The sequence below is a fragment of the Choristoneura fumiferana genome, chromosome 14 (genome assembly GCF_025370935.1).
Source record: "Choristoneura fumiferana chromosome 14, NRCan_CFum_1, whole genome shotgun sequence".
In the NCBI taxonomy this organism is placed as follows: domain Eukaryota; kingdom Metazoa; phylum Arthropoda; class Insecta; order Lepidoptera; family Tortricidae; genus Choristoneura; species Choristoneura fumiferana.
The window spans coordinates 18,096,627-18,107,318 of NC_133485.1; the positions used below are offsets into that span (position 1 = coordinate 18,096,627).

The window sequence follows — 10,692 nt, forward strand, 5'->3', positions numbered from 1 at the left end:
AGAGGTCGTTTACTGATTTCACAGCCTTGTAGATTGCATTGCGAAGGATTTAGAGTACGTTTTGAAAAAGGTCTCTTCTTCTTCTGAAAGTGCCACTCCATTACTGGAGGTTGGCCGTTAGCTCTGAAAATGTCTCCCTATCTTGAGCCATCCGGAACAGTTGCTTTGCAGCCATGATTTCTTCCGCCTGCCAGGGAGCCGCTTCCCCTGTATTTTGCCCATCAATATTAGCTAAAAAAAAAACAAAAAGAAAAGGTAGAAGACTCAAACTCACAAACTCAAATTCACAACATTTATTGACATAAAAAAACACAAAAACACAGTAAAAACATAAATAGAAGAAGAAAGAAAAATTAGAGATGTTGTGCTGTAGTGTGATGCCAAAAGGACTCGGCTCAGCATGTGCCGTAGCCCTGTAACCAGAGCTGCATCGCTGCAGCGGCGCTTGAAGAACAGGCCAATCTGCTTTTGAACGAAAATGGTATCCAGAACTTGATGATGGAGCAGTCAGGTTTACCATTTGGTTTTCCCTTAAAACGTGTTTTTAATTTATTTATAACTATTGTAATTATTTCAGCTGTTTTTCGGGGCATACTGGAGTGGCAGGGCTGGACGGCCATATCGCGCGTCTCCTACTGTGCGTACCTCATCCACATCTGCGTGATCCGCTGCAGCTTGGCAGATTACACTTCGCTGCAGCATATTTCCTTCTACTACATTGTAAGTCTGTTGTCGATCAATACACCTAAAAGACAAATAAAAGTGAGCACGGTCTTCATCCTTGTTGTCAGCATCTCTAAAATTCGCACAAACTTTTTCGCTCGTCCTTTATTATCGGGGCAGGTAAGGAGTGGAATGGTCTACCAACTTCTGTTGCCTGATCGCTACAATCTGGCCATTTTCAAATCCAGACATTTAAGCAAGCTTGCTCTACCTTAGTCCACATTTTCACTTAAACCGTCAAAGTTTATTTTTCATTTTTCTATACTCGGTTCCTCTTCGTACTTACAATCATTAATTTTATAATACGCCTTTTATTAGATGTTAGCTGTATTTTCAAGACGTTTTTTTACATGTAAAAGGCTTTTGCAGGTGGTAGGACCTTGTGCAAGGTCCGTCCGGATTACTACCACCATCTTGCTCGCTAATCCTGCCGTGAAGCAGCAGTGCTTGCACTGTTGTGTTGCGGCGTGGAGAGTAAGATAGCCGGTGAAATTACTGGCACCTGAGGTATCCCATCTTAGGCCTCTAGATTGGCAACGCATCTGCAGTACCCCTGGTGTTGCAGATGTTTATGGGTGGTGGTGATCTTTTACCATCAGGAGACCCACTTGCTCCTTTGCCATCCAGTCGAATAAAAAAAAGACGATCCGAATCTTACTATGATGAGATACGTTTATTGCAGAATCTAATGCTATCTAACCTAACGTCTTGTTCGCAGACCCTCAACTACTGCAGCGTCGTGTGTGTAACATTCATGCTGTCAGCGCCATGCTGGCTGCTCGTAGAGTCTCCAGTCGCCCAGCTCATCAAGCTCTGCCTCGATCGAGGCAACCGCACCAAACCCGACATAAATATCAAGGCTGCACCACCCAAATGGAAAGACCAGGAGATTTCCAACAGCGTTGAAACTGTGGTCGTGAAAACGTCGCTATGATTGTGACAAAGACTGTGAAAGAACTAATTTATTACATCAGGTGTTACTTTGCGGAGGTCCAAATCAATGAAGTAATGAACTAAAACAACAACTTTGCTCATCACCCGCGACCTTGTGATAGCTACGTTTATGCAAGATATGCGTGTTCCTGCAGTTTCTCCACCTCCACACTATAAGAACACACACAAATCACACATCACCACCACCACACTACACTGAAGCGCTCCGAGCTCATCTTCAGAGCAACACAACCGTACACCATGCTACCAGGTGTTAGACCTCTTCTCCCTATATTTACGTAGTCTTTGTGTTGGACTCATGCTGTGTTATCTTAGAACAAAGTACTGGTAAAAACGCCATCTATTGGATGAGTTTCATAAGATAATACTCACGCGCTCAATCTCTCTAAAGATCGCCTAGGTGGCCCTGATAAGCTTAATGTTACACATTGTTACCTTTGGTAAAAAAAAACGTAGAAGTAAAAATCCATAACATATATTATTATTATTCTAAATTGTTTTTTTTAATACGCCTAAAAGTAAAACTACTTATGTTTTATTCTATTAAACAAAATTTTAAATCGGAAATCGAATATGATTGCCACTAAATAGCTGGAATTTAAATTTTAGCGCTGGCAACATTAAACGGCTTTCTTTGATTTGAACGTTCACAGTTTTCTTTGCTAATCACATCCAAGTAAATTTTTATTTAAAATTAGGTACTTGAAGTCGGCGTAAAAGACTGCCGCCTTTTGCCTGTATCACGACCAAGCTATGTTGTTTGCACCTTTCAAAAATTTAGAATTCAACAAATAGGAGACAAAAAATTTAGCATTAACAGCTTTCATTCTTTGTTGCCGATACGCTTCTTACGAATTTTCGTCTCCTGTTTGTTGAATTTAATTTTTTTTTTACTTTTTTTGTTAAGTTCGAGGTGCAAACTTAGCTTGGTCGTGTTATACATACCTACCTGTAACTAACACTACACACCTACCTATACCTATCAATATAATATACGTAATAGACAGCTATCGTAGCTATACGATATTATTTAGACGACCAGATGGCCTAGTGGTTAGAGAACCTGACTACGAAGCTTGAGGTCCCGGGTTCGATTCCCGTGTCGGGGCAGATATTTGTATGAAAATACGAATGTTTGTTCTCGGGTCTTGGGTGTTTAATATGTATTTAAGTATGTATCTATATCTATATAATTATATTTATCCGTTGCTTAGTACCCATAACACAAGCTTTGCTAAGCTTACTTTGGGACTAGGTCAATTGGTGTGAACTGTCCCGTGATATTTATTTATTTATTATTTATTTTATTTATACATCTATATAGAAGACTCAACCGCTTGGTGGCGCTTTAGTCGAGACCACAAATATACGTGAAGTTAGCTATCTATTACCAGTATACACACTCATCTATGGTTGGACTAACAAACGTTATAATTTGTCACTGTAAGTCCCTAAGTACCAACCTATATTTTTTTCACTATGAAATGTTCTGTATGTTTTTCATATGTTTTCATATGAAAACTAGTCAAGTCAGACCTAAGGCTTCAATATTATCCTAAGTTATGAGACGAAATTATATTTTAAGTTTTTACGAAATATTTTATGTTGTTATAAATCAATTTTGTGAATTTCATTTATTAGGTTCGTACTACCTGACGTGTGTTTATAAAGGTTTATAATGTATATTTTCAGAAGGTAATAATTTATTTATTTAATTTTTTTATTTATTCCAACAAAATTACAGCATTACAGTAAACACCAATGCGCTGTAAAATTCAAATTATACATACAAATAGACATAAAAATAATAAATTTCTATTCTATCTTGTAGGTTTAGTACAAAGGTTGACAAGGTTTAAGATGACATAATCAATGCCGGGAATAATTAATATACAAGTTAAATTGTATGGTTTTTATTTTCCGGTCCCTACCTCAGTCGAGCATGGGTTCCCACCCTATGAGTATCCTCCCTGAGGACACTGCGTCCCCAAACGGGAGCGAACATTTTATTCTTTTTTTTTCGTTTCTCGGGGCAACTTCGAGTGAATGGGTGAAATAAGATTTTAATTAAAATTTTAAATTTTTAAATATTTTTTTTTTGGCTGATTGCATTTGTATCCAATCTAAATTATTATGTGTACCAAATTTCAAGTCCATCCGACCACTGGAAGTATTTCAGAATTGACTTTAATTTGAAACAAAGAATATACCTACAAGATGAAGCTAATAAAAAAAATGAAAATATAATTAATGCCTAAATTCAAAGTCACTTGCATTTCTCTATTCGCTTGCATTTTTCGTATCAAAACATCCCTGTATCCCTGGCAAAGGGCTCTCCTCTAGACTTCCACATCTCCCTATCCAGAGCTATATTTGGCCCCTCTCTCAGTTCCGTGTCCAGGTCATCCCGCCAACTAATAAATTATCTCTTGAAATTTTGCCGTAAAAGCTTACCTTAACCATCTGTTCAGAATGCCTGGGGGCAGTAACGTCCAGGAAAAGTTGTTGCCCCTCACAAGCGCGGAGTACATCGTCAGCAACCCCGAAATTATAAAGAACGACTGCACGATCAACGTGCCGTTGTACAGTATGTGGAATGGCAGTTGGGAATATGTCTGGAAAATACAACGTGAAAAGTTGAGAGGGTACTTTTTTGACAAATTAGAAATAATCGAAATAGTGCGTAAGACTAAGAATAAACATATTGAGGAAAAATAACCATAAGTAAAACTTAACTATAAACTAAATACCTGAATTAAAAACTTAATACCAACTAAACTAAATTCAATCTAAAAATCAATCGCAATACCGCAATGACACATACCTTTGTATTATTTATTTGTACCTAAGGATATTGTTGTGTTTTGTGTTGAGAGTAAATGTATTTTCTTTCTTTCTTTTTTAAAAAAGGCCCCCGTGACATGGTGCCCAAAGGGCTGGCAGCATTCCCTCGTTGAATGGCGATTTGTTGAGAGAGATAGCTGCCAGCCCTTGGGTCTCCAGTAGTGTCGACCAGGCGCTTTTGCACTTCTTTAATTAATTTGTGTGCGCCGGGACCGATAGCAACGAAGTTGTATGCTGAACCGAGACCCTGATATTTTAATATGTTCCTGCTCTCGGCCGTTTCAGCCGCTGCGCCAGCTTTTTTTGTTGAGGGGGTAAATCCGGAATAAGGAAATTTGCCGAATAAGTAAAGTTAGTGACATAGCAATTTGAAGTAGCACTGGGCAGGCCACATCGCTCGAAGAACAGATAACCGTTGGCAGTTCTTAAGTGAACTCTTACCCCTTCCAGGAATACCGGATTATCCGAGGTGATGAGGCCAGGAATTGGACAGTGGCCCAGCAGCACGAGGCATGTGCTGATCGTTCTGAAGAAGGAAAACTATTAAAGTCGGACCGTTCCTGGCTTATAATCGTGATTTAAACTGTTTAACTTAGTAATTTAATCTATATGTCTAACGAGAGTTTAATACGGTATTTGACAACTCCTGATTTTGCCATACCTTAATATTATTATGAAAATATAGATATAAACAGTGTTTAGCGAAGAGAAAATTTAAATCGGTTGAAAATTGGATTTATAGTGTTTTTTTGAAAAATCTATATTCCTGTCTCTTTCTCAAACGCTTTTCTCTATGCAGCAAGTATGGCGGTATTGGCGTGTGACGTCACATGCCAGTATGTCTTTCTCTGTCTAATCTTGAATTTTAAATCTTTATACTTAACTTTGTTATTTGTAAAGGTAGCTTAAAAATTGTTTTTATATTCGATAACAGGCATTGTGTAGTTTTAATTTATAAAACATATACAAAATAGTCAAATCATATGAACGTTCAATCTAATTACCGTGACAGTATCGCGGGGAAAAGCGACACGATAGTAAGACTGAGCGCACAGTTGATAAGACAGGTCGATTGCCAATTCTCTTCATCTGTGCATTCAATCTGATTACCGTGTCATGTTGCGGGAAAAAGCGACACGGTAATTAAACTTAGTGCCCAGATAAATGAGAATGGCCGAAGTAAAAAAAAGTTATGTCAATGAAATAGTAGATTGATAACCAAGGGTGGAAAGTGACCCATTTCACCCGAGTTAGAGACTACTTTTCATTTCGACTGTGAGGAAAGTAAAATACTACAAAAAAATGAGAATAATAATAAATTGAATTTACTTATATCCAACCTCCAACTCCTTTTCGACCTGGCCACTTGCCACGGCCGACTATAAAAAAAAAGAGTTGGTCACGACCAAGGAGCTTATATACATAAAGAAAATTAACAAAAAAGTCAAACCGACTACAAAAAAATAAAAAATAACAAAAAAGGAACCGACTATAAAACCCTTGAAAATATTTTTCTAGCACTAGGTACCTACTAGCTCGAAGTCGGTGCCTCAGCACGAGCCAGCAGGAATGGAATTATGGCAAATATGCGTTTCGGGGCAATGAATGTCTGTGTTTTGAGACAGTTTTGTCTTTCGGAAACCTTTGTCCTCCCTTTTTTCCTAACAAAACGGGGACTATGCAACACTGTGGCATGCTCGATATTTTTATGATACGATTTTAAGGTGTATTAAATATGATTTTAATCTAAACTTTGTTTTCACACTCGTAAAAACAGACTTTGAAAGCCATACTTAAAAACCTCACACAACAGTGCGCCATCTAGTGAGACAAAAAACGATAGCCCTCATTCATCCTGCTGGGTCGTGCTGAGACACCGACTTCAAGCTAGTAGGTACCTAGTGCTAGAAAAATATTTTCAATGGTTTTATAGTCGGTTCCATTTCTTGATATTTTTTATTTTTTTGGAGTCGGTTTTTTTTTTTTTTCTTTATTTTTCACTTTGTAGTGATTCGTAGCCAAAGTACATCTCACAAAGATTCCATGAAACCCAAACATGGCTTAGTTACCTACGTTGTTTTATAACAGAGTTCCGTTGCCTACCTTCCGGCTTCAGCATCAGATCAGTTCGAAAGAATCATTAACTTAAAGCTCCTTCTTAGTCGCTTATCTAGGTATATGAAATAATAATGATCGTTTTTAGACGAGCGAGCATTACTTAGCTTTGACGAGTTCCATTGGTCATCTACGGTCTTCTTCATCAGGTGCAGTTTACCAAATGATACTTTCTGAATGTAAATGATTATCTTAAAAATATAAAATTTGAGGTTTTCCCTCGTTTTTCCTAGGATCCCATCATCAGATCTTGACTTGGTGACAATGGGACCACCTCAGAAGACGAATTAAAAAAGAATTTTGAAAATCGGTCCACAATTGACTGAGAAATCGGCGAACATAGATAAAAAAAAATAAGTACCTACACCTTTATCACTTATACCTTTATCACTTATTTATATATTCCATCTCTTTTTTTCACATTTCACAAATTACTTCCATCTCTTTCTTAACCTAACTAAAGAAAGAGGTGGAATATGTTCGTGACGTAATATAGATCAAATTTCTTGTTTAAACGGATGTACGGCGTTCAACCTCCAGTGTTGTATATAAGCTCCTTGGTCACGACGTGCATCTAGATGGCCATGCCGAAACGTGAAGAAAGTGTCATTGACTTAACTCAATTATCTTCGAATCCGTTACGTAAACATGTAACATAATCGAACATTTTGTTTACGGTTAAGGCCGCCAAGGCAGCTGTCTGATCGACTGACCTACAGTCACTCGGAAAGTCTTTGATTCCGAACTTGAACTGATTTCTAAGTTGCTACTTTTTTCCCATTTTCAACCGACTTCAAAAATGGAGTGTGTGGTTCAACAACTACAAAAACCTTGAAAATATTTTTCTACAGTTTGAAGTCGGTGCCTCAGCACGAGCCAGCAGGAGTAATTGAAGCCCAATATATAGTATGTAGATGAAGTAGACGACTATAGGTACGTCCACCCCTGCTGGCTCGTGCTGAGGCACCGACTTCAAACTAGTCATTATTACTACGACTTCACAAAAAATGTTTAGAACCGCTTCTTCTGTGACCTTCTAGAGTCCAATGTTATCCTGAATAGACTAAAAGGATGAAAGGTTATGGAACACCGTCAGAATCAGCAGAGATAAATCGATGAATCCTTATGAAAATCGGCATTTAGGCACTTAATAAGAAATAAATAGATATTTCTTTGAGCGTTCTTTTTTTTAATTCTAACTATTACAGGATGAAATAGGGGATGAAAGTTTATATGGCGAAGGTCGTCATTATCGAAGATAAATCGATGAATCTTTGTGTTTAGTTATTTGAAGGAACTAAAAAAAAACCGGTCAAATGCGAGTCGTTTTTTACAAATATCCAGTGTTAGCAGAGCCCCTCTCATAAGCAAAATGTACGCAATGTGGGGTCATTTTAGATGGCTTATTGACAAGGACAGTCAGACATGAAAAATTATGATGTTCAGATTTTTCTTATTGATCGTGCTATAAGAGCTACCTTCATACAAAATTGCAAGTTTCTAGAACAGCCGGAAGTACCTACCCTATATTTTTTTCGGTTAAGGCTATTGTAGCTTTTGATTGCTTTGACTTAGAAGTTTGATTTTTTCACAACTTCCGGGACTGTAGACCTGCGATACCTCCGCGCATTTCGAGATACAGGGTCTTGTCAGACACACAGACGGACGAACAGCAAAGTGATCCTATAAGGTTTCCATTTTTTCCTTTTGAGGTACGAAACCCTAAAAAACATTTATTCTGGCGCTTTTGAAATTTCGACCTACTTGAAAATAATAATATGGGGATGAAAATTCGTAAGGTATTCCAAGCAATACTATTACTTTTTGTTAGTTAGGTTATACTTACTTACTTCGCCGGCTCAGCGACCCAAAGTGGATCTTGGCCTCCGACACAAGACTCCGCCAATTGTTCCTATCCTGTACAACAAGGCGCCAGTCTGCCACCTGCATGTCGCACAGGTCTTTTCGGACTACATCCAACCAGCGATACCTAGGCCTTCCGATTGGCCGTCTTCCAATCAGTGCCTCTAGTAGCGTTTTCACAAAACATTCGTTTACTATTCGACGACGTAAATCGAGCGTTCGATCGTCGACACGTAACTCGATCGTCGATACGTAACGCTCGATCGTCGATACGTTTCCTAAGAAATACAGTGCCTCTAGTGTAGCGTTTTCACAAAACAGTCGTTTACTATTCGACGACGTAAATCGAGCGTTCGATCGTCGATACGTAACTCGATCGTCGATACGTAACGCTCGATCGTCGATACGTTTCCTAAGAAATACAGTGAGTACGGTTCACTTTTCGAATAGAATAGCAACTCACTTCGACTGCGTAATGTTTGAGACGAACAATTGCGAGTGTGAGTTCCTACCGATTTTCACGTTCGCAATAGTTTGCGAGGAGCTCGCTAACGCTGCGTAATTTTAAAGTAAAGTTGTCACTTGCCTTATGACTGCTGTCATAATTCATATCCTGTGAAAAAAGTGATGTGGAGAATAGGAAGAAGAAATTACTTTCCATTTAGAACGATCTAACACCATTCCTGAACAAATAATACATATACACGCGCTCACGCAACCACAAGTACACACACACACACACACGCAGTAGGATTTCATTTCTCATATGAAATCAATGTGCGTCAAGTTAGCACGTACCTTGGTTATCCGAAATAATTGAGAATAGATCGGACAATCAAAAGTTCGGATAATCAAACCGTGTGTTTTTGTGTCCTTGCTATTGGAAGTCGAATTTTCGCACGGTAATTATAAATTGTTCAACTTCGCAAATACAACGGGAAGATATAAAATAATCTTCCCGTTGTATTTGCGCAGAAAAAAAATCTGTATGAGTACGTGTAGTAATGTTTTAAATTAAATATAAACTTAGTATAAAACGTAGGACAAACGTAGGAGAAACATGTCCCCACTGGTGTATAGGTACCTAGTACTTACCTCAGTAAAAGGAAATTCCAGAAAATAATAGGTACAAGTCATAATTCACGTAAGTACAACTAGTACAAGTAATATCTTATCTTACTTACAAACTTTCGCATATCGTATCAGAACAGACAGGGAAGCATAAAGTTCTTATTTCCTATGCCTAAAAGTAGATTTTTTACGGCAGAGAAGCTTCTGCACTTGTCCTATTACTTATTCTGTGATTTTATCCCTATTGGGAGGGTGCGAAGTACTATTGGTAATGAAATCTATCGCAGCCCTCATGGTGGCCAAAAGTAGAAAATTAGTTCTGGCTCTGTCATCTGTCATACTCATATGAATCTGTCATTAACAAAGCAATTTGTATAGACATTAACTACCTAATTTTAGTAATAGATGTTTCTGTTATGATGCGAGCTTGAATTATTGAACACTGTCCCTATTTTGTTCTTAATTCCTTTACATCTCGGACATGTCCAGCAACAATTTTCCTTATGAATTGTTGAAATTTTATATTAAGTGATACTCACAAAACCGGTCTTTAAAATGATACTCATTTTGATCTGAAAACGATATTTCATTTATTACTAGCGATATAAGAACAATTATATCTCAGTAATTTTGTATTATAAATTGATACGTTATAGGATGGTTAAAGGTTTGATTTTGGTCACAATGTCGCGATGAAATTTCAAAACGTCAGAGCAACAAGCCAGAAAAGTCGCGGACGCTAGGTGGCGCTAATGTCGTGCACGCACAGCGAAAAGCAAAGAATGAATGGTGATCATTGGCCAAAACAACTTGAAGCAACTAGAGGTAGCTCTAAGTTGACGTACATAATTCCGTTGATCATTTTCTGAACGCAACTATTGCCGCGGCGAGCGTTCGATACTCGATTCGTACGAATTTTAAACGAAACATTCGCGTCTTCCGTTTGTCACTATTTCGATTGCGTGTGCTCGATCGACTCGAAGTAACGTAAATTAAAGATGGAGGCCATTGTACGTAACAAGACCAGCTGCTCTAATAATCTGTCATCTTCCAGGATAACAGGATCAAAGGAATTTGTGCCTCTGGGAGAGGCCAGGTTAATAAAAGTGAAATTGACTTCTT

At 38.1% G+C, this 10,692-nt stretch overlaps 1 protein-coding gene across 1 annotated transcript in view; it reads left to right on the top strand.

Moving 5' to 3' along the window:
• LOC141435345 (nose resistant to fluoxetine protein 6-like) overlaps positions 1 to 2,429 on the top strand; it is a gene marked incomplete in the record, with an annotated part of 27,039 nt that extends 24,610 nt beyond the window's left edge. Inside the window, 2 exon segments of the mRNA XM_074098056.1 lie at positions 578 to 720; positions 1,442 to 2,429. Coding sequence (XP_073954157.1) covers positions 578 to 720; positions 1,442 to 1,657 — 359 coding nt within the window.
• Between the last annotated feature and the right edge of the window lie 8,263 nt (positions 2,430 to 10,692).